This window comes from Pristiophorus japonicus, chromosome 1, assembly GCF_044704955.1.
Source record: "Pristiophorus japonicus isolate sPriJap1 chromosome 1, sPriJap1.hap1, whole genome shotgun sequence".
NCBI classification, from domain to species: Eukaryota; Metazoa; Chordata; class Chondrichthyes; family Pristiophoridae; genus Pristiophorus; species Pristiophorus japonicus.
The window spans coordinates 169243249-169267377 of record NC_091977.1 but is presented as its reverse complement, the minus strand read 5'-3'; the positions used below and the strand labels follow the sequence as shown (position 1 = coordinate 169267377).

Sequence of the window (24129 nt, the reverse complement as noted above, 5' to 3'; positions counted from 1 at the left end):
AGCAGGCTCGAGGGGCTAGATGGCCTACTCCTGTTCCTAATTCTTATGTTATGTTGGCCTGAGCGAGAACACGGATGTTGCTGAGTCTATCCTGCCAATGGATTTGCAGGATCTTGCGGAGGCAGCACTGATGGTACTATCCCAATGTTTTGAGGTGTCTGCTGTATACAGTCCACATCTCAGCCAGAGAGGAAGACGGGTATCACTGCTGCCCTGTAGACCATAAGCTTAGTGCGAGCTTTGAGATCCTGGTCTTCAAATACACTCTTCCTCAGGCGACCGAAGGCTGCGCTGGCGCCCTGAAGGCGGTGTTGGACCTCATCATCAATGTCTGCTCTTGCTGACGGTAGTCTCGCGAGATATGGAAAATAGTCCACGTTGTCCAAGGCCTCGTCGTGGATTTTGATAATCGGGGAGGGGGCAGTGCTGTGTAGCGGGGTCAGGCTGGTAGAGGACCTTTGTCTTACTGATGTTTAGTGTAAGGCCCATGCTCTTGTACGCCTCGGTGAATGTGTTGACGATGGCTTTGGAGTTCGGCCTCCGCGTGTACGCAGATGCAAGTGTCGTCTGCATATTGTAATTCAATGACAGAGGATGGGACGACCTTGGATCTGGCCTGGAGGCGGCGGAGGTTGAACAGATTCCCATCTGTTCTATAATTTAGCTCCACTTCAGTGGGGAGCTTGCTAAGGGTGATTTGCAGCAAGGAAGATCGAAAAGAGTGATGACGCAGCCTTGCTTGACTCCTGTCCGGATGTAGATTGGGTCTGTGGTGGATCCATTGGTCAAGATCACGGCTTGCACGTCACCGTGGAGCAGATAGCCCATCCACGCCTGCTCCTTAACTCCATCAATGAGTGTCGGATTTTCCACCCAGATTGATCTTCCAGCGTACCGGACCTTTCTGTCGCCAAGACCTTCGCTTCCCCCACTGGATGTGGCCGACTCAGCTGCTCCTCTCAATCTCCGACGGCAATCGGGGAGCCTCCGATCAACTCCAACCACAGGTTTGAACCCAACCCTCTCCGCTCTCACACCCGATCCCGCCGGCATCTCAGACTCTACCCTCTCTCACTGCCCTCACACCCGACGCTTCAGCTCTACCCTCTCTCACCGCATCCGACTCTGGTGACGTTTCGGCCTCCCTCTGGTCGCCAGTCCGGCTCAACTGCGGAGGCAAAAGCAGCTGGAGGAATCGCGGCATAACCCCTGTCGAGCACGTGGTGCGTGTAATGGCGGTGGCCACTTTGCCTTCTTCTTCTCTGAACTGCATCTCTGGCCATTCGAATGTCTGCCTTCAGCCGGGAGCTAATACCTGGGAGAGGGAAGCACTGCCTCAAGTCTCTCACCCCCATCTCTCCACACCTCAGATCTCTCACCATCTCTCCGAAAGGCACTGCTCAGCGCCGAGCTTACGGCTCACATTCCACTATAGGCAATTCGGCTCATACAATAGAGCTTGGTCTCCAGTCATCTTGGATCCTCTTGCCACGGGCCAAGACCTCGCTCTGCTAAGCCCGTGTGGTAACTGGTGTGCAATGGCCACCCCACATTAAAAGAAAAGAGCAAGATGGTGGTTACACCTTCTTCTGGAAAGGCAAACCAGAAGAAGGCCGCCTCCATGGAGTGGGCTTCACCATCAAGAATGAGCTGGTGGGCCGTCTCAGAGACTCCCCTTGCGGGATATGCGAAAGTCTCATGACTCTTCGGCTCACTCTAGCCCGGAACCAGTGTGCTACGGTCATCAGCGCGTACGCCCCAACACTGGACGCTACAGAGGGCACCATCTGGCCCAACCTCTGTTCCAATCCCACCCTCAGGATCGACAGCAGAGTCGTCCTCCCTGGGCTCCTCCGGGGGTGCCGGGTCAGGAGGCAGCAGCAGATCGGGGGCACACTTCACCCCAGGAACCGGGTGTATGGAGAAACAGGGGAGAAAGCCATTTCCAGTTCCTCCAACATACCCGGTACCAACGTCAGGGATGGAGATAGGGGGACCTCCCCCTTCCCACCACCACCCTCTGACCCAGTGGGCGGGGGTTCTGGTGAAAAATTTGAGACTAGGTCGAACATATCCTGAGGGATGTCAATGTTCAACTGGGCGGGCACAGGCTCAGCCTCGCCCGCTTCAGTCCCCAGGACACTCGACCCGGCGACTATCATGTTTTTATTTTCTGTTGGCGGCTCCGCGACCCCCATAACGGGCAGGGCTTCTTCCCCAACCCCAGGAGGCACAGGCTCGACAGCCGTAGCTGTCTCTCTCACTGTCTCTGGACAGACGACTCCCGCCTACGGCACGTGTTGGGACCAGTGGGGGACCCGCGCCAGATCCTCCTGCATGGAGGGACCTTGGTCCACCTCTGCTTCTCTGGAGTGGTGCCTCCTTTTTTGTCCGGAGGGCCGCAGAGGCAGGGAGTCCTCCAAGTCTGCCGAGGTCTCCACCTCCGCTCCCTCCTTCTGTTTCTCTTTACCCTGCCCGAACCCAACTACAGGGAGCAAGTTCTCCGCCGGAGCGGTCCCAAGATGCCTTGCTTTTCCGGTGTTATAATGGGGCCGAGCACAGTGATGGGGCTGTTTGGCTCACTGAGGGGACTCGCCTGCAGGTATTTTTTCTTACACTGCGCCATCCTTCCACATGGATGCTCTCCCTTGCACCGCACCGCCCCGCCCCCCCCCCCCTCCTCCAGAGACCATAATGGCATTGGCCCCCGACGTCGCCCGCACGCGGACAGTAATAGGGGGAGAAGTGGCGGCTGCACCAGCTTTGGTTGTTTTAGCGGCCTTGGAGGCAGGGTAGCTCTTGTGTACATGCCCCATCTCCTTATAGGCGTCCGGTAGGCGGTCCCCTCAGACTATATTAAAAGGTACCTTCTGTTGCCTCCTCCCATGCCAGCTGAACAAAAAGCTGGCAGCGGAAGGAGAGGACGGAGGCCGACTTCCCTGAAGCTGAGCAGGATGGGCATTTTCCTCGACCTCACCTTCCCCAGTTGACGTAGGTGGGGGAGGAGGAGCTCACCAGGAACAAAGGGCAGGACTTGGAAATGACAAGTCTCTGCACGGTGGCCTCAAGGGGATCCACCGGCAGGAAGGTCCCGGCCACCATGAGCCTCTTATTAAGGGCTAGGGACACGGCCTGCTCCGACTCCAGGAAGAACACAACCTTCCCATACATTTTGGAGGCGGCGACAATGGCCGAGGGGCCAACAACCCCAGCCATTGCCTTCATGCACTCCTCGATGGTCATATTGGGGTGAGTGTAACTCTTGACCCAATGCTTTTAGTTATAAGTTTAAAAGGTGACGGGGCAGCAGGAGTGGCTGTCACACGCACATAGGTCCAGGCTGGCCCCGCCACTGGTGAAGATGGGCTCACCATAGCAGGGTCCCTTTAAGGGCTACATGCACCTGAAGTCTCAGGCCTTAAGGTCTTAATTGGCCTCCTTTTTTGAGCAGAGGGAGCTCTTAATTGAGTTTTTTAACAATGGGGGAAGGGGCCTTTTCCCCTCTGCTCAGTAGTTTAATTAAAGAAAAAGAGAAAAAGTGCTCTCGTTGTGGTTGCTTGAAGGCAGAAAGGTAGCTTCTCTTTCTCTTCACAGAGTCTTTATTGTAGCACCAGTTCATCCACCAGGCTCACAACTACTGCCTCATCATGGATCCCCAAAATCAACTGGCTGGGATTTTACTAAAATCACGTGACTAGCTAAGCCACTCCTCATTTTATTTTTTGACAATTCTTAAACAAGGAACTCAATACCAACAAGAGGATCCAAAAATAAAGTGTAGAGAAACCAGTCGGGCGAGGCTACAGGACAGTGAGGCGCCCCTTCCTCCTCCGACCGCCCCTCTTCCCCCCCCCCCCCACCACCGGCATTCATTTCACCTTGGTTTCTTCTGATCTTTGACCTAGAAACTTATAAGCGCTTGCCAATCTACAAACTTCCTTCAACAACAGCAATTAACCCAATTGATATCAGGATCTCCTAATTATAGCAATTAAATGTAATCATCTTAAAAAAAGGGTAAGCTTTGTTGCACAATTGCACCTTTGCAACAGATTATAAGGCCCAATTTTGGCCATGATTTGCTCCAATTTTTTTGGAGTAAGTTAGTTTTTCTGGCGTAAATTAAAAAACGCCATTTTCCCCAATCAACTTGCTCCAGAGTAACTCAGTTAGGTAAGATTTTTTTTTAGTTCAAGTTTCTTTTCCAAAAGGGGACGTTCCCAACCACTTACGGCAGTTTTGGCCATTTAGGCAATTCTGGCCAGCTAAAAGTTACTTCAAATCCACTTAGGTCAGCGTATGTGGCCAGCTCTGAAAAACCTTGCGGGCAGTTAAGAAATCGGCACAGGTAAGTAAGTACGGACCTGCATCCAAGCACCAAACATTGCAAATAAAAGTTGAAATAACTCAATAAAAATAAAGAACTCAGGTAAACAATTGAATAACAAATAATTGTAGTAAATCCTACCTTGAATTGAACTCGGCCGGGGAAGGCAGTGGGCTGGCCTGTACGGGAGGCCATTCGGCCTGGGAAAGGGGCGGCCGGCAAAGACGCATTGGGAGGCCAAAGGGAAGAAGGGTGGGGGGAGGGGAAGGCTGGGCTGGGCAGAAACGTGGCAAAGTAGCAAAGTATCGGGAGGCTGAAAAGAAGGATGGGGGGGTGGGGGGGTGGAGGGAGAAGGGAGAGGCTGAGCTGGGCTGGGGATAAACGCGGCAAAGTATCGGGAGGCTGAAGAGAAGGGTGAAGGAAGAGGCTGTGCTGGGCTGGGCAGAAACGTGGCAAAGTATCGGGAGGCTGACCCGATTCTACTGCGCATGCGCGATCACAGCAATCCCAATTCTAACGCACATGTCCAGCGTCCCGGCACTGTTTCCAGCGCAGGACGCTGGCTCCGCCCACAGTCGCTACGCCACGCCAGCAGCTAGAAGACCCGGGACAGCGGCCAAAATCAGCCGGAAGATTTTTGGCGCACTTCCACATGTGGAAAACTGGTGCACCTCTGGTAAATATGCCAGAAATCTCTAGTGGCCAAAATTGAGCCCATTTTGTGCATGTGTGTAGTGCTCCTAACGTTATAAAACAGTGCATCATCTGACTTATTATAAGCAACATAACTGGCAATTCATTAGTTTGCTGTACAAATCACAATATTTTTTGATGTAATCTTGATAAGGATGCATTCAATTTTACAAAAGCACAATACTAGAATAATATAACAATCTTAGCATTTAGAAATGTGTGCAATTTCAAAAGCTAAAATGTCATACATGAAACAATATTAAAGTAGAAATTAACCATGCCATTCAAAAAAATTTCCGACAGTACCTTGCAATGCTTCAGTGCTTCTTTATATTCTTTATTTCTAATAGCTTCCCTTGCATTTTTCAATGTTGCTTTGATTTCTTTACTGGACATTTTCCTACAAAAATAGGGAACAGGAATTATAGCACAACATATATATAGGTTTTACACCAGGTACTACACTTCAATTTTAGGGCTGAATTTAATTTAACAATATTTTGAGATGAGCAAGAAATAGGAGATATTACTGGTACTGTGGGAGAAAGAGATATTTCAACCAATGCAAACTGGAATGCCAAAGTGGGAAGGACTTGAAGAGCTCCTCAACATTTCAGCGTAGTACTGAGCGCTGCTTTCCTGACTCAAGGTGCCCAAAAGAGGAGGCTCTTTTCTGGTTTTGATCCTCGAGTCAACAAGTTACTGTTCAGGGAATAGAAGTAGCTAGGAAATAGCGCCATTATAAAATAACTTTAAATTTGACTTGGGAAACAGCACTGACATGGAACCATATCCTAGTACACAATTGTATGTGGATAAACCTCAATGTTATGTGGTCTGGTGTGGAAGGAAACTCAAGAATAAAGACATCCTTACAATAAATGGATATCCTTCAAAAATAATAAATGGGACATAAAGGAAAATACATATCTAAGTGCAACAAATGAAAACTAAACACAAAATGCTTTGCAATGAATCAACTTCCAACTCACATACTAATAAGTTAAAGCCCAACTCTGAGATTTTATCACATATTAAGATGATACTTCAGTGTAGTACTGAATACTACATTGAGAGGTGTCATCTTTCAGCCAAGTCATTAAACCAAGGCCCAGATAAACTTAAAAGATCCCATGTCATGATTTAAAGAAAAACTTGTCCTTTGGCCAACTTTTCTCCTTCAACCAACACCAGCAAAAACAGATAAATTGGTCATTCATCTCATTTGCTGTTTGTGGGACCTTGCCATCTGTAAATTAGTTGATGTTTACACCTAAACAGTAACTTCATTTTAAAAATTAATTAATTGACTGACATGCTGCGGAGCACCTTTGTTTGCTTATCTTTCAGTTCTGGTGAAGGGTCACACCCAAAACATTAACTTGTCTTCTTTTCTTGTTGCAAATGCTGACTGATCATCTGTACATATCCAGCATTTTCTATTTTTGTTTCAATTTCCTCCATTTGCAGTTTTATTCCTATCAAATGCAAGTTCTGTTTGAGCAGGTATTTTGAAGTCAGTGAAGCAGAACTTCCAAAAAGGCAAAAGGAGTGAAAACCAATTGATGCTTGAGACAAATTAACTATACCTCAGGGTACTTCCAAGATATAAGATGTGTGATGCACTTGGGAGTTAGTGGCTAAATGAACACTGGACAATTCTGATTTCCTGGAAGCCAGAAGATTTAGTTCCTCTATTTCAAGATGGGCAACAGAAACATACCTGGCGATAAGATTCATTGACTTGATCCTCAATCTAAAATCTAACAGAACCATTAACCAGAAACAAAATGGAAAAATAATTGTATAAATATAACCTAATAAATTACAAACAAGACTGCTTTAGAAAGAGAGGGTGGTGGGGGGAAAGAGAGTTTATTTGCCAAACCTCATACTTTGAGAAAATATCCCAAACTTCCTCTATGTGAATCAATATTATGTAGTATAGCTCAACTGCAGGCATTTAAAGTACCGTGACAAACTCATTTACAAGCTCATCATCATCATAGCCGGTCCCTCGAACGAGGATGACTTGCTTCCACAAGAGTCCACAAGAGTCCTGAACTCCAATTGAGGGGGTGGAAGATGCCTGTGCGTGGATTTTTTTAACGTGTGGTGACCGTTGCACATCAGCCACCACACAGGCTCGACAGAGCTAGGCCTTTAGCCAGTGGCAAGGGTTGAACCAGGACGACTGGAGACCTGCTCTGCTGCACGGACCTAGCGCACACACATATCGCAGCGTGGGCTGGCCCCTCGGCTCTTCTGGGCCTCGTACCCTCATTAGCTGCACCTCCGCCACGATATCTCACCGCTCCTCCGCCACAAACATTCGCCGCACCTCCGCCACGATCCCACACCACTCCTCCGCCACAAAAACACTCGCCGCACCTCTGCCACGATCTCCAACCACATCTCAGCCACAATCCCTCATCACTCCTCCACTCTGATCACTCATCGCAAGTCCACCACGACCTTCCATGCTCCTCTGCTTTACCAGGGCCCAGCCGATGCTCCTGCCCACGCTCCAAACGGCAACCTGGATCCTGATGACATCACCCAGTCGTCCACCTCGAAGTCATCGCATACTTGGAGCGGCTCGTGCTTTACAGGCTAATGTCAATAGGTATGACTTTATTCCAATTCTTTTATTAACTGTGCCTACCTAAATCAAAGGGGTATGTGCAAATCTGTTTAAGACAGTGGGAAAACCGAGTACCTGTACCATCTTTATGATCCATTAAAGTAAGCATATACAACACACCACACACAAACTACTAAGGAGAACAATCCCAGCATCTCCAGTCTCTCCAAAAGCTGATTTAATAAAGGGCTGCTGCCTGTCCAGGCTCTTTGAAAGAGCTATCCAATTAGTCCCACTCTTTCCCCATAGCCCTGCATTTTTTCCTTGTCAAATATATATCCAATTACCTTTGGAAAGTTACTATTGAATCTGCTTCCCACTACTCTTTCAGGCAGTGCATTCCAGATCATGACAACGCGCTGCATTAAAAAAGTCTTATCCACCATCCCCACTTTTTTTTTTGTCAATTATCTTAAATTTGTGTCCTCTGGTTCCTGACCCTCCTGCCAGAAGATATAAAGATGGGTGGGAAAATAAATTGTGAGGAGGACACAAACATTTGCAAAAGGATATAGACAGGCTAAGTGAGTGAGCAAAAATTTGGCAGATGGAATATAATGTGGGAAAATGTGAGGTTATCCACTTTGGCAGAAATAATAGAAAACATAAGAAATAGGAGCAGGGGTAGCCATACGGCCCCTCGAGCCTGCTCCGTCATTTAATATGATCATGGCTGATCCGATCATGGACTCAGGTCCACTTCCCTACCCGCTTTCCATAACCCCTTATTCCCTTATCTTTTAAGAAACTGTCTATTTCTGTCTTAAATTTATTCAATGTCCCAGCTTCCACAGCTCTCTGAGGCAGCGAATTCCACAGATTTACAACCCTCAGAAAAGAAATTCCTCCTCATCTCAGTTTTAAATGGGCGGCCCCTTATTCTAAGATTATGCCCCCTAGTTTTCGTCTCCCCTATCAGTGAAACATCCTCTCTGCATCCACCTTGTCAAGCCCCCTCATAATCTTATACGTTTCAATAAGATCATCTCTCATTCTTCTGAAATCCAATGGGTAGCGGCCCAACCTCCTCAACCTTTTCTCATAAGTCAACTCCCTCATCTCTGGAATCAACTTAGCGAACCTTCTCTGAACTGCCTCCGATGCAAGTATATCCTTTCATAAATATGGAAACCAAAACTGTACGCAGTATTCCTTCCAGGTGTTACCTCACCAATACCCTGTATAACTGTAGCAAGACTTCCCTGCTTTTATACTCCATGCCCTTTGTAATAAAAGCCAAGATTTCATTGGCCTTCCTGATCACTTGCTATACCTGCATACTAACCTTTTGTGTTTCATGCACAAGTACCCCCAGGTCCCACTGTACTGCAGCACTTTGCAATTTTTCTCCATTTGAATAACTTGCTCCTTGATTTTTTTTCTGCCAAAGTGCATGACCTCACATTTTCCAACATTATACACCATCTGCCAAATTTTTGCCCACTCATTTAGTCTGTCTATGTCCCTTTGCAGATTTTTTGTGTCATCCTCACACATTGCTTTTTCTCGTCAGCAAACTTGGCTACGTTACACTCAGTCCCTTCTTCCAAGTAGTTAATATAGATTGTAAATAGTTGGGGTCCCAGCACTGATCCCTGCAGCACCCCACTAGTTACTGATTGCCAACCCGAGAATGAACCATTTATCCCGACTCTCTATTTTCTGTTAGTTAGCTAATCCTCTATCCATGCTAATATATTACCCCCAACCCCGTGAACTTTTACTTTGTGCAGTAACTTTTTATGTAGCACCTTGTTAAATGCCTTCTGGAAATCCAAATACACTACATCCACTGGTTCCCCTTTATCCATCCTGTTTGTTACATCCTCAAAAAATTCCAGCAAATTTGTCAAACATGACTGCCCCTTCATAAATCCATGCTGACTCTGCCTGACTGAATTATGCTTTTCCAAATGTCCTGAGACTGCTTCTTTAATAATGGACTCCAACATTTTCCCAATCACAGATGTTAGGCTAACTGGTCTATAGTTTCCTGCTTTTTGTCTGCCTTCTTTTTTAAATAGGGGTGTTACATTTGAAGTTTTCCAATCTGCTGGGACCGCCCCAAAATCTCGGCAATTTTGGTAAATTACAACCAATGCATCCACTATCCCTGCCGCTATTTCTCTTAAGACCTGAGGATGCAAGCTATCAGGTCCAGGGAATTTTCAGCCTTTAGTCCTATTATCTCACTGAGTATCACCTCCTTAGTGATTGTGATTGTATGAAGTTCCTCCCCCCCACCCCCTTGACTAGCCACTGTTTAAATTATAATTTGAATGGAGAAAAACCGCAAAGTACTGCACCACAGAGGGACCTGGAGGTCCTTGTGCGTGAAACACAAAAAAGTGAGTATGCAGGTACAGCCCGTAATCAGGAAGGCAAATGGAATGTTGGCTTTTATTGCAATGGGGATAGAGTATAAAAGCAGAGAAGTCCTGCTACAACTGTACAGGGTATTGGTGAGGCCACACCTGGAGTACTGCGTACAGTTTTGGTCTCCGTATTTAAGGAAGGATATACATGCATTGGAGGCTGTTCGCTAGATTGATTCCAGAGATGAGGGGGTTGAATTATGAAGATAGGCTGAGTAGGTTGGGCCTATACACATTGGAGTTCAGAAAATTGAGATGTGATCTTATTGAAGCTTATAAGATAATGAGGGGGCTCAACAAGATGGATGCAGAGGATATTTCCTCTCATAGGGGAAACTAAAACTAGGGAACAGAGTCTTAGAATAAGGGGCTGCCCATTTAAAACTGAGATGAAGAGAAACTTCTTCTCAGAGGGTTGTAAATCTATGGAATTCTTTACTCCAGAGAGCAGTGGAGGCTGGGTCATTGAATATATTTAAGGCGGAGATAGACATATTTTTTGAGCGATAAGGGAATAAAAGGTTATGGGGAGCGGGCAGGGAAGTGGAGCTGAGTCCATGATCAGATCAGCCATGATCTTATTGAATGGCGGAGCAGGCTCGAGGGGCCAAATGGCCTACTTCTGCTCCTATTTCTTATGTTATGTTCTTAAGAAACTGTTTCTCCCTATCAAACCCCTCATAATGTTGAACACCTCCATTAAATCACTTCACCTTCTCTGCTCTGCTCTGCTCTGAGAAGTACAATCCCAGCTTCTTCAGTCTCTCCAAAAGCTGAATTAATAAAGGGCTGCTGCTCCAATCACTGACCCTGAAGCACAAACTACTACTCCCACTGACGCCAGGACTTTTCTAACAGCCAACGTGATTGATCATTTTTACGGCTACTTTCCCCGAAACTATTCCTAAACGCAAGTTGCAGACGGGATGCCAAACATTTACCGGATCAGTGTTTGCAGCAACTCCAACCACAGCCCGCTCCCAGCATCCTCCGCAGCTCACCTGACGTAATCACGGGGGGAGGGGCTAAATTGAACTCCAGCTAAGCTCGGACTTTTATTATAATAATAGATTACAGCATCGATCCGTTGGTCGGAATCCCCCTCAGGCCTCTCTTTTCCCTTTGTTTTAATTGTTTTTAAATGATAAAGGTGCCGGTGGGATCACGTGACCATGGTGAGCGCGATCCCGCGGGGACCGATGGGAGTTGTATTTGGAAGCCTGTCTGCTTGCCCGCCCGCTGCCATGGAGCGTTCGCTCGGTTCAAACCCTTCCATTGTAACCGCCGTCCTGCGGCTCTGGATTGTGCTCACCCTTCACAGCGCGGAGAGCCGGCGCTGCCATTCCGGTACTTGCCGGGGTTCCGCACGGGAGCGGCAAATGCCAGTGCCGGCTCCCAACATAGTGCTGCTCACCTGTGACTCTCTGGTAAGGAGTTTGGTTGGAATCAGCGTTGGCAAGAGTGCGAGCTATCATTTGCGACCAGCTCGCATTGTGGACTAGATGAAATGCACAAACTTGTGGATTGTTTATCAGTTTATTTCCCGTGCTTCCTGCGTACAGAGCTCCGGAATGTCAAAACACCTGCTTACACCCTGGTTCACGGTGAGGCAGGGTACGCGGGTTTATAACGACAGGAGTGCTTTTCCCTGGAACCTATCAGTGACTTGTCCTAATAAGTTAAATCGTTTTTTTATGAGAACTTAAAAGAAACAAATCCCGGGGGCGATGAGTTATTTATCCCAGAGACTAGGGCGAAGATTTGTGAGGCACTGACAGTCATTACGTGGGAGTCAATAGACATTGGGAGAGGCACCAGTTGCTCAAGGGCCAGAATTTGCCTTGTCTTCAGAATGGCCCCGCAAGTTCCACATGCGCGAAAACCCGGAACTTGCGATTTGTCAAAGATCGCCTTGACAGATCATATGAACCGACTGAGAAATCACTTTTACAAAAGCTAAATACTGCAGATGCTGGAATCTGAAATAAAAACAGAAAATACTGGAAATTGCAGGGGTTCAGGCAGCATCTGTGAAGAGAGAAACAGAGATAACGTTTCAGGTCGATGACCCAGGCTATTTTCCCAACTACTGCCCAGCAATTACCCACTAAATTCGTTCCGCTGGTAAAAGCAGGTGTTGGGCCTGTTTCCATCAGTGTAAGGGTTAATATAAATGTAAAATAATTTTTTTTAAGTAAACAATGATGTCCAAACACTTAAAATTAGTTTATGCAAATATTGGCCCGGTTTAAAATGTTAAAATTATTTTTCCAAAAACTAAATTTTTATTGTATTTAGTGTGAAAAAGGGACTTTTAATTACATTTGAAATTCAGTACATACCTCATTACAGCCTTGGTCCAAACATAGACAAAATAGCTGAATTCCAGGGGTGAGGTGAAAGTGACTGCCCTTGACATCAAGGCAGCATTTAACCGAGTCTGGCATCAAAGAGCCCAAGTAAAATTGAAGTCGATGGGAATCGGGGGAAACACTCCACTGGTTGCAGTCATATTTAGCACAAAGGAAGATGGTTGTGGTTGTTGGAGGTCAATCATCCCAGACCCAGGACAATGCTGCAGGAGTTCCTCAGGACAGTGTCCTCGGCCCACCATCTTCAGCTGCTTTCCTCCATCATAAGGTCAAAAGTGGGGATATTTGCTGGTGGTTGCACAATGATCAGTTCCATTCGCAGCTCCTCAGAAAATGAAGCCATCCATGCCCGCATGCAACAAGACCTGGACGACATTCAGGTTTGGGCTTGTGCTAGGCAATGACTGTCTAAACATTTCCCTTGATATTCAACGGAAAAACCATCGGCGAATCCCCCACCATCAACATCCTGGGGGTCACCATTGACCAGAAACATAAATACTGTGGCAACAAGAGCAGGTCAGCGGCTGGGTATTCTGCGGCAAATATCTCCTCTCTTGAGAAGTGTGATGGAATGCTCTCCACTTGCCTGGATGAGTGGAGCTCCAACAACACTCAAGAAGCTCGACACCATCCAGGACAAAGCAGCCCGATGATTGGCACCCCATCCACCACTTTAAGCATTCACTCCCTCCACCACCGGCATAATGTGTCTGCAGCATGTACCATCTACAAGATGCACTGCAGCAACTCACCAAGACTTCTTTGGCAGCACCTCCCAAACCCACGACCTCTACCACTTGGAAGGATGAGCAGCAGGTGCATGGGAACCCCATCACCTGTAAGTTCCCCTCCAAGTCACATACCATCCCGACTTGGTAATATATCGGCGTTCCTTCATCGACGCTGGGTCAAAATCATGGAATTCCCTCCCTAGCAACACTGTGGTAGTACCTTCACCACAAGGACTGCAGCGGTTCAGGAAGGCGGCTCACCACCATCTTCTCGAGGACAATTAGGGATGAGCATTAAATGCTGGCCTTGTCCGTGATGCCCACATCCTGGAATGAATATTAAAAATATAGATATTTGAGTTGTCTAAATTGTTTAATTATTAGGGGTTCTGTTTGAAAATTACTGAAATGGAATCCTCCTTTCTCATTGGAGGACTGGGCCTACATGATCCCAGGGGCGCTTCCAAACCCTGCGTCTCTGGGAGCCGTGGACCTTTAGTCTGAAGGCCCAGACCCAAACTCTTCGTGCCTGTGGAGCCGGGGGGTAAGTTCGTTGATGTTTTGTGGGTTGGTGGCGTACTCCGGAGGTACGGCTCCAACCGCGAATTCAGGGTCAATGTGGTGCACGTATTCAAAAGGGGTGACGGAACAGACTTAGGCTACTGCAGATGCAATTAAGACATGATTTTGACTTTGGGCGATAGTGTAAAACGAGCAATATCGATTCAGCTGCCCGTTATACATCTCTCCTGATTTTGAAAATTGGAAGAAATGTATAATGTGCTGCTGAATTGATATCACCCATTTTACACCATCGCCCAAAGTTGACATTACCCCTAATTAGTCTTTATTCAATTCCTGAACCGATTTATTAGGAGGAAACTTCAGCCTTATTTCTGTAATAAACTGCAGTTAATTTGGATTCGTAGAGGGAAAATCCTGCTTAACCAACTTCCTTGACATAGTGACCGCTCAAATGGACTGCTCAAATGGACTGTGGTATGCCTTACAGTGCAGCGTGCCTAGATTTTTCAAAAGGTTTTTGGCAAAGTTCCACATGAAATGCCAGTAGTTAAACTCCATGCTGTAAACTCTGTGGTAGCACTGTTCCTTCTGATTCGGAAGGTTTTGGGTTTAAGCCTCATTTCAGAGACTTGAGCATTCAATTCAGGGTGACTAGAGTGACATTTCAATGCAGTACTTTAAGAGTACTCTGCTGTTGGTGATGCCATCTTTTGGATGAGATGTTAAACCTCGGTCCCATCTGCCCTTTTAGGTGGACATAAAAGACCCCATGGGCTGTTTTGAAGAGCAGGAAGTCATCCATGTTCTGGCTAACATTTATCCCTCAACCAACACCACCAAAGACAGATTATTTGGTCATTTATCTCATGGCTGTTTGTAGAACCTTGCTATTTGCAAATTGACTGCTGTTGTTCCCTCCATTACAACAGTGACTATACTTCAACAATTCTTCATTGGCTGTGAATGCTGTGGGATGATGTGAGGTCATGAAATTTGCTGCAAAAATCCAAGTTTGTTTTCGTCTGAGGTGGGGATGAAGACTACTGAATGGGGTACCCTAGTACTCTGACTTAGGACCACTGCTGTTTCTAACTAACATTATTGATTTAGATTCAGAAACACAATGCAAAATGATCACATTTGCAGATGATACCAAACTGGATTGTGCAGTGGAATTGAAGGAGGCAATTTAGAAATTACAGAATGAATTGGACAAAATATGAATGAGCAGAGGCAGACTAGTGTAAAATATTGCACATAAGGAAAAATGAGGATAACACATACTCCATAAATGATGTTGAAATAGCTACTGATGAAGCCAAAAAAGATCCAGGTGTTTTTATGGACTCGACCCACTAATATAGAGCAACAGTCAACAAAGTTAATGCGATTAAAAACAGAAAATGCTGGAAATACTCAGCAGTTCAGGCAGTATCTGTGAAAATAGAAATAGAGTTAGCATTTCAGGTTAACATTTCTTCCCACCTTGAAAAGGTGCTGCTGTTCTCTCCGACGGGACTTTCATTGTCTCTTTTATCTTGTTCATCGTCATTGCTTTCTGTTTCCCTTCTCGTGTTTGAAAACCTCTTGCGCATCTCACTTTTTCTAGTTCTGACAAAAGGTCATCGACCTGAAACGTTAACTCTGTTTATTTCAGATATCTAGCATCTGCAGTAATTTGTTTTTGTATTAAAGTTGATGAGATGTTGAATACACAGTCAAAACAGTAGAATACAAGTGAGAGGAAATCGTGATCAAACTGTACAGTGCTCTGATCAGACCTTGAGTACTGTGCCTACTTCTGGTTGCAAAGAAATGAACAAGACATTCAAACTTGGGAGGCAGTGAAAAGAAGAACCATGAGGCTGATCTCTAATGAAAGTCTGAGTTGTATAGAAAGACTGGAGAGACTGAGATTTTAGGCTAGAAAGGAGGCATCTAGGAGTTTTTTCTTCAATGGAATGGAAACGGTATATCCACAATTCTAATTTATATTAAATTGTGAGAGTAGGACACAGGTTCAAACTAGTAAAAGGTGGCATATTTTGAATTATGCATTAAATGAAGCTTCATCGATAATCTCAGGCAAAAGATCCCATTGTACAGTTTGAAGAAGACTAGGCAGTTCGCCTGGTATCCTGACCAACATTCTTCACTCCAACCTCACAACCAAAAACAAATTATCTGGTTATTTATTTGATAATCATGAATGGAAAAATAACTCTTTTTATGGTATAAAAGTTTAACATCATTGCAATATTTCATTCTCAAATAGGAATTTAATTTTGTTTTTGAATCTTAAAAATATTCAACATTTTCTTTTGAGGATTAGGAATTTGATTAAAATTCTACTTGACTGATATTAATTAATATTTTTCCCTGAATCTCCTCCTAGGATGGAAGATTGACATTTGGCCCACAGAACCAGACAATAAAACTTCCCAACATAAACTTCATGAAAGACAATGGTGCTGTTTTTCTCAATGCCTACAGCAACTCTCCAATCTGTTGCCCTTCTCGAGCAGGTATGGTTAAAAATAAACATACTTCTGCAAAAATTGCCTAGCCATTCTGAGCCCAACATAGCATTTCACATTATGCTCCGAAGTGGTGTTCTCCAGACTGAAAAATATTGATTGGTGGACTTGACTTCTCACGCAACAAATTACAAACCTCAGTCATGTCACTGGAGCAGGGGGTTATAGAGCAGACCTGACCAAAGGTCAAAATTACGGTGGAGGTTGCTAATTTGGGGGAAGAGTTGTTGTGACTTTCCCCTTTCCCTCCTACCCTTCCAAAATAAATTATACATGGGCACACATTTCCTTTTTCTTTGGTGGTCTCACCAGGCATGCCTCTGCTTACACTGTACAAAAGCAAAATACTGCAGATGCTGGAATCTGGAAAAAAAAACCCTGAAAATGCTGGCAATCAGCGGGTCAGGCAGCATCTGTGGTGAGAAAAACAGTTTATGTTTCGTGTTGACGACCCTTTGTCAGAACCGGCGAATGTTCGAAAAGAGCACATTCTTCAGAAGCACTGAAAGGGGGAGGGGAAGAAAGAACAAAAGGGAAGGTCTCTGATAGGATGGAAGGCAGGAGAGATTAGGAGACAAGAGGGATGATAGGCCGAATTGAAATGGTAATGGCCGGAATTAGAAAAAGGTTAGTCTAAATAGGGTGTGAATAGCAGAATAATGACCAGCTGCCATTGGACACAAAGATTTAAAAAAACATAAGCTCGGGGGGAGAAGGAAGCCGAAGTTGGGCAGAGTTTATGCTCTGAAATTGTTGAACTCAATGTTGAGTCCAGAAGGTTGTAAAGTGCCTACACGAAAGATGAGGCGCTGTTCTTCGAGCTTGCGTTGAGCTTCATTGGAGCTGCAGGAGTCCGGGGACGGAGATATCGGAGTGGGAGTGGAGAATTAAGGCGACAGACGACCGGAAGCTCAGGGTCACACTTACGGACCGAACGGAGGTGTTCTGCAGAACGGTCACCCAATCTGCCCTTGGTCTCCTCAAATTAGAGGAGACCACATCGTGAGCAGCGAATACAGTATACCCTGTACTAAATTGAAAGAAGTACAAGTGAATGTGTCGGCGAGTGCAACTCCCGCTAATCCAATCCCTTCTTGCAATCTCACCCCCTGCCGGGTTTTTACTATTCCTCTGACCCTGAACAATCAGTCCTCAGCAAAGGCCTGAGCTTCATCCCCTTACGCCCTCACCTCAATGAATTTCGAGCTCCGCACAATGCTGAGCTCTTTTTATGCCGCCTTCACCTCTGTGTCCACTTCTTCGGCCAGGAGTCTTCCCCCTGCACAGCTGACCCGTTTTCAGAATTCTTGCTCTACCTGAACCCCTCCCTCTGGCCTCTTACCCTCTCTAGATATCTTCACTGCAAACTGCCAACGGGACAACAGCCATCTCAATTTCTCTGCTCCCCTCACTCACTCCAACCTACCTCTATCTCAACTTGCAGCACTCCGCTCGTTCAGGTGCAACCCCAATCTTGTCATTAAACCTGCTGACAAAGGTGGCGCTGTTGTTGTTTGGTGAACCGCCTCTACTTTGCAGAGGCTGATTGGCAAAACTCTGTCACCTCCTCCTACCTTCCCCTGGACCATGTCCCCATTACTGAACACCAAGCCATAATTTCCCAGACAGTCACTGTCCTCACCTCCTCTGGAGATCTTCCCTCCACAGCCCCCAACCCCACACAGCCTGCTTCTACCTCCTTCCCAAGATCCACAAACCCCAGTAGACCCATCGTTTCAGCCTGTTCTTGCCCCACAGAACATATTTCTTCCTATCTCGACTTTTTTTTCTCCCCTTGTCCACTCTCTTCCCACCTACATCCATGACTCCTCCGGTGCCCCCCGTCACTAACAGTTTCCGGTTTCCCGGCCCCAACTGTCTCCTTTTCACCATGGACGTCCAATCCCTCTACTCTTCCATCCCCCACCAGGATGGTCTGAGGGCGCTCCACTTCTTCCTCGCGCAAAGGCCCAACCAGTCCCCATCCACCAACACCCTCCTCCGCCTGGCTGAACTTGTTCTCACATTGAACAACTTCTCCTTTAACTCCACTCACTTTCTCCAAATTAAAGGTGTTGCATGGGAACCCCGCATGTGTCCTAGCTATGACTGACTTCTCGTGGGTTATGTGGAACATTCTTTGTTCCAGTCCTACTCGGGTCCCCTCCCTCACCTCTTTTTCCGGTACATTGTATCAGTGCCGTTTCGTGCTCTTGCCATGAACTAGAAAATGTCATTCACTTTGCATCCAATTTCCACCCTCCCCTCACCTCCACATGGTCCATCTCTTCCCTTCCTCGACTTATCTGTCTCCATTTCTGGGGATAAGCTTTCGATGAGGATCCACTATAAGCCCACTGACTCCCACAGCTACCTGGATTACACTTCCTCCCACCCCGCATCCTGTAAGACTCCATTCCATTTTCCCAGTTTCTCAGTCTCTGTCGCATCTGCTCTGATGACGTCACCTTTCACACTGGTGCCTCTGACGTGTCTTCCTTTTTCCTCAACCGAAGATTTCCCTCTGCCGTGGTTAACAAGGCCCTCGACCATGTCCATTCTATTTCCTGCACCTCCGCTCTCACCCCTTCCCCTCCCCCTCAGAACCATGACAGGGTTCCCCTTGTCCTCGCCTTTCATCCTACCAGCTTCCACATTCAACGGATCATTTTCTGCCAACTCCAGCGTGATCCCACCAACAATCACATCTTCCCCTTCCCTCCCCCTCAGAATTCCGAAGGGACCGCTCCCTCCGCGACACCCTGGTCCATTCCGCAGTCACCCCCAAGCACCCCCTCCTCTTCCCACGGCACATTCCCATGCAAGCGAAGGAGATGCGACACCTGCCCTTTTATCTCATTTACCGCCTCCCTTCCCACTATCCAGGGCCCCAAATACTCCTTCCAGGTGCTCACGATGTGGTGGTCTCTACATTGGGGAGACCAAGCGCAGATTGGGTGATCGCTTTGCGGTACACCTCCGTTCAGTCCATAAGTGTGACCCTGAGCGTCCGGTCGCCTATCACTTTAATTCTCCGCTCCCACACTGATATCTCAGTCCTCGGACTCCTGCACTGTTCCAATGAAGCTCAATGCAAGCTCGAGGAACAGCACCTCATCTTTCATTTAGACACTTTACAGCCTTCAACATAGAGTTCAACAATTTCAAAGCATAACCTCTACCCATGTTTGGCTCCCTTCCCCGCCCTCTCGAGCTTATGTTTTTTTTCTCTTGTCGCCAGTGGCAGCTGGTCATTATTCTGCCAGTCACACCCTATCTAGATTAACATTTTTCTAACTCTAACCATTTCAATTCGGCCCATCATCCCTTTTGTGTCTCTAATCTCTCCAGCCTTCCACTCTATCACAGACCTTCCCTTTTGTTCTTCCAATCCCCTCTTTCAGTGCTTCTTAAGAATGTGTTCTTTTCGAACATTCGCCAGTTCTGATGAAGGGTTGTTGACCTAAAAAGTTAACTCTGTTTTTCTCTCCACAGATACTGCCTGACCGGCTGAGATTTCTAGCATTTTCTGTTTTTATTTCTGCTTACACTGTGTTTCTTTAGGTGGGAACCCCCAATGTAGGGAGTCCCCACCCCGAAACCCATCTCCTTTTACACTAATGTCCTTGTTTGAGGCTAAAACCCCAACATTTCCTTCTAGAAATCCCAAAGTAAGGCTGGGCCTCTGCGTATCCCGGTACTCGAGTCACTTGTGGCCCTTCCGGTGCACTCCCGCCAAAGTTATGGCAGGGGAATGCGGGAAGGGCTGCGGATTTTTTATCCCTTTATGTCCAGCGGAACAACAAGGAAAGATGGATGATGTAGGATTCAAAGTTGCATAATCGATGTTTGGAACAAATGGCTAAGTAAACCTGCCAGGACTGGAAATAGCATAGAACACTAGACTTCTTGTTAAGAGGTGATGATGTAATAGACAGGAAATTTTTGCTGCAATAATTTCTCGGTGAACATGAATAACTTTATTATACTTTAAGGCTATCGACTCATAGTGAATATGTCTCATTTAAAAAAAATATTTGTCCATGTGTGTATATTTCATACCACGGGTTTATTTATCAGCGGCTGTTTTTCTTAAGTAAACAATCATTTGGAGATGTTGTGCCACTTGCGGAATAATTTTTGCTTGTTTACATGTATGTGGCAATTTTGTTCAGGCTGTCTGTCAGCATTAAGTTACTCGCTTTCCTTTGTAACAGCCTTTTCCTTTTGCTGGCTTGTCTGCATCTAGCTTCCAATCTGCTCCCTCATTCTTGCTCAGTTGCTGTAACCTGGCTGATTATATTTCTCTTTTGTGGAGCTTCCTGATTTGAACGGTGTCACCTATAAACACAGACACCACAATATGCTGAAATATCTTGAAGAACCAAAACAGCAACAATATGAAATTTCCAACAATTTCATAAACTATAGGATTCTAGACTATTTAGATAAATGCATTGATTTCACTGAATCAAGCAACAATAATTTGCATTTGTATACAAAGCAAAATGTTCTACGGTGCTTTACAGAAGTGTAATCACACAAACATCACTGCCGATCCAAGGGAAATATTAAGAGGGGTCCCCAAAAGCTTAGTCAAACAGATGGGTTTTAAGGAGAGTGTCAGGTGACAGAGAGGAATAGGGAGGGAATTCCAGAGCATAGTGTCTGGATGGCTGAAGGCACGGTTGCTAATGATGGGGCAAGAGGAGTGGGGAATGCACAAGGCCAGAGTTGAAAGAATGCAAAGTTCTTTGGAGGGTTGAAGCGTTTTAAAAGGTTACAAAAGTAGGGAGGGGCGAGTCCAGGGAGGGACTCGGACACAAAATTGATCATTTAAAATTTGAGATGGTGATGTTCTGGGCATCGATGTTAGTCAGTGAGTGCAGGGGTGGTGGGTGAGAAGAACTTGGCGCTGGATAGGTTACGGCAGCAGTATTTTGGATGGAAATTTATGGAAGATGGGAGCCTGCAGGGGAGTATTGGAATAGGTGCCTGATGGCAAGGGCATGGATGAGGGTTTCAGTGGTCGATGGGCTGAGGCAGGGGCGGTGACAGGTAATGTTAAGAAAGTGGAAGTAGACAGTCTTTGTGATGGAGAGGATATGATGTTGGAAGCTCAGCTTAGGGTTGAATAGGATGCCGATGTTACAAACAGTCTGGTTCGCTCTGAGACAGTGGCTGGGAAGGGGGATGGAAGACGATGACTTTGGTTTTTCCAATGTTTATCTGGAAGAAATTGCGGCTCATGCAGGACTGGATGTCGGACAAGCATTCTGACATCACAGAAGCAGTAACGCAGTTGAAAAAGGTGATGACGACACAGCGCCGACACCCCCGACATAGGAGGGAACACCGGAGGAGCAGCAGGGATAGAAGAGCGAGCAGCCCAGCCCCCGCACAGAACAGCACGAGCAGGCAAGAGAGGGCGACAAAGGAGAACAGAGCGACAACGTTCAATGTCACAGGAAGGCAGGGAAGTGATTGGTGAGTTTTTCTCTCTTTTCTTGCTTTAAATTAAGGGCCTTAGATTAGGGGTTGGGATTAATAACTAAAAACTAAATCTAATTAATTGAATACATTAGAGATGGCAGAACAGGCGGTGTGTTTCTGTTGCATATGGGAGATGGTTGACCCCATTGAGGTCCACGGCGACCACATCTGCAGCTCGAGGAACTTCGGTAAAGTGTTGATGAGCTGGAATCTGAGCTGCAGACGCTACGACGCATCAGGGAAGGGGAGAGTTACCTTGACGCCGCGATCCAGGAGCTAGTCACATCAATTAGAGTAATTAATTCAAATTCGATCCGTGATCAGGGACACGAGTGGCATACCAAGAGTGAGGAAGGTATGGGGACTCAGGATGGAGTGATGGAGGAGCCTCGGCCCTTGCTCTTGTTCAACAGGTTCGAGGCTCTTACTCCCTGTGTGGACGAGAGCAGGGACTGCAGGGAGAATAAGCAAACTGACCACAGCACTGTGGTACAGGGGGCCATTCAAGTGGGAGGAGTAAAAAGAAACAGTGGTAGGGAACAGTATCATTAGGGGGATAGATAGAGTTCTCTGCAGCCAAGAGCGTGAGTCCCGAAGGCTGTGTTGCCTGCTTGGTGCGACGGTTAAGGACATCTCCTCAGGGATGGAGAAACTTGGAGTAGGAGGGGAAAGATCCAGTTGTCATGGTCCACGTGGGTCATTATCATCATAGGCAGTCCCTTGAAATGAGGATGACTTGCTTCCACGCTAAAAAGGACTGAGTTCACAGGTGTTTCAATGAAGGACCTAATATTCCAGGTCCCGAACTACATCTTGGAGGGTGGAAGATGCCTGTGTTTGGATTTTTTTTAACGTGTGGTGGCTGTTGCACACCAGACACCACACGGGCTTGACAGAGCTAGGTCAGTGGCAAGGGTTATCCAAGATGACTGGAGACCTGCTCTGCTGCACAGACCGAGCGCGCGCACAAAATCGCATTGTGGGCTAGCCTGTGCTGCACCTGAGCCCTCGCCTCTTCTGGGTCTCAGACTTGCGCTTCTCCTGGGCCCCGGTCACTTCCTTCTACAAACTCTTGTCGCTCCTTCGCCCCTCCTGCTGTGCCTGCCCGCACTGCAATGAGCGACCTGACTTCGCAGCCATCTCTCTCCTGCAGTAGTATGCCGCCGCATGCTCCCTCTGATGGCCCCGGCCCGATGATGGTCTTGCAGGCCGGGACCGCGCCGATTTCCAGACCAGGCCGCCCACGCTGCTCCCTCTAATGCAGTCTTTAACTCTCAGTAATTCCTCTTCAATTCCAGAATGCACTAAGCATACTAAATCAAACTATCGAGCAAACATTCTGTGCAAACAGAATTAGAAAGTATCCCTTGCATTTATATAGCATTTTGCAGCACTCCACGTGGGTACCAGCAACATAGATAGGACAAAGAAAGAGGTTCTGCTGAGAGAGTATGAGCAGCTAAGGGCCAAATTAAAAAGCAGAACCACAAAGGTAATAATCTCTGGATTGCGACCCGAGCCATGAGCAAATTAGCATAGGGTAAATAAAATCCGAGAGTTAAACACTTGGCTCAAAGATTGACGTGGGAGAAATGGGTTTTGGTTCGTGGGACACTGGCATCAGTACTGGGGTAAGTGGGAGCTGTTCCGTTTGGACAGGCTCCACTTAGACCGTGCTGGGACTAGGGTTCTGGTGAATCAAATAACTAGGGCTGTAGAGAGGGCTTCAAACTAATTAGTCGGGGAGAGGATTCAGGTGAGCGAAAATTTAAAACGTCAAAGAACAAGGAGAAGGCAATAGTTCAGCACTGAGGGAAATGAAAACCAGAGCATGCCAGGAAGGGACAGAATGTATAAACATAAAGGTGAATCAGAAAGTGGGGTCAAAGCAGGAAAAAATGGTTTAACATTTTTTTTTAAGCTCCTCATCTGAATGCACATAGCATTCGTAACAAAATAGATGAGTTGATGGCCATTACAGAGACGTGGTTGCAAGGTGACCAGTTCTGGGAACTAAATATTCAGGGATATTTGACAATTCGGAAGGACAGGCAGAAAGGAAAAGGAGGTGGGGTAGCACTGTTAATAAAAGATGAGATCAGTGTATTAGTGAGAAATGATATTGGCTCAGAGGATCAAGATGTTGAATCAGTTTGGCTGGAGATAAGGGGAAAAAGTCGCTGGTGGGCATAACCTATAGCTCCCTAACAGTAGGTACACTGTTGGGCAGAGTATAAGTCAAGAAATAAAGGAATAGAATAATCAAGGGCGCTTTTAACTTTCATATTGATTGGACAAAGCAAATTGACCATGGTGGTCTTGAGGAAGAGTTCATAGTGCATCCGGGATAGTTTCTGTTATATATGTATACTTGTATTTACTCTGTACAGCCACCAGTGGGCTCATGCCCCGGAGTCCCAAGGGATCCC

At 46.5% G+C, this 24129-nt stretch overlaps 2 protein-coding genes across 3 annotated transcripts in view; one reads left to right on the top strand and one right to left on the bottom strand.

The window, feature by feature from the left end:
• Positions 1–11033, bottom strand: part of skic3 (SKI3 subunit of superkiller complex) — a 148878-nt gene extending 137845 nt beyond the window's left edge. The window contains exons 1-2 of the mRNA XM_070884850.1: positions 10981–11033; positions 5327–5420 (exon numbers count right to left, since the gene is read on the bottom strand). Coding sequence (XP_070740951.1) covers positions 5327–5416 — 90 coding nt within the window. The 5' untranslated portion in view covers positions 5417–5420; positions 10981–11033. The remainder of the gene's footprint in view (positions 1–5326; positions 5421–10980) is intronic.
• A 154-nt stretch (positions 11034–11187) lies between these two features.
• Positions 11188–24129, top strand: part of arsk (arylsulfatase family, member K) — a 129121-nt gene continuing 116179 nt past the window's right edge. For both annotated transcript variants that reach the window (XM_070884828.1, XM_070884837.1), the window contains exons 1-2: positions 11188–11466; positions 16066–16195. In XM_070884828.1, the coding sequence (XP_070740929.1) occupies positions 11212–11466; positions 16066–16195 (385 nt within the window). In that variant the 5' untranslated portion in view covers positions 11188–11211. The remainder of the gene's footprint in view (positions 11467–16065; positions 16196–24129) is intronic.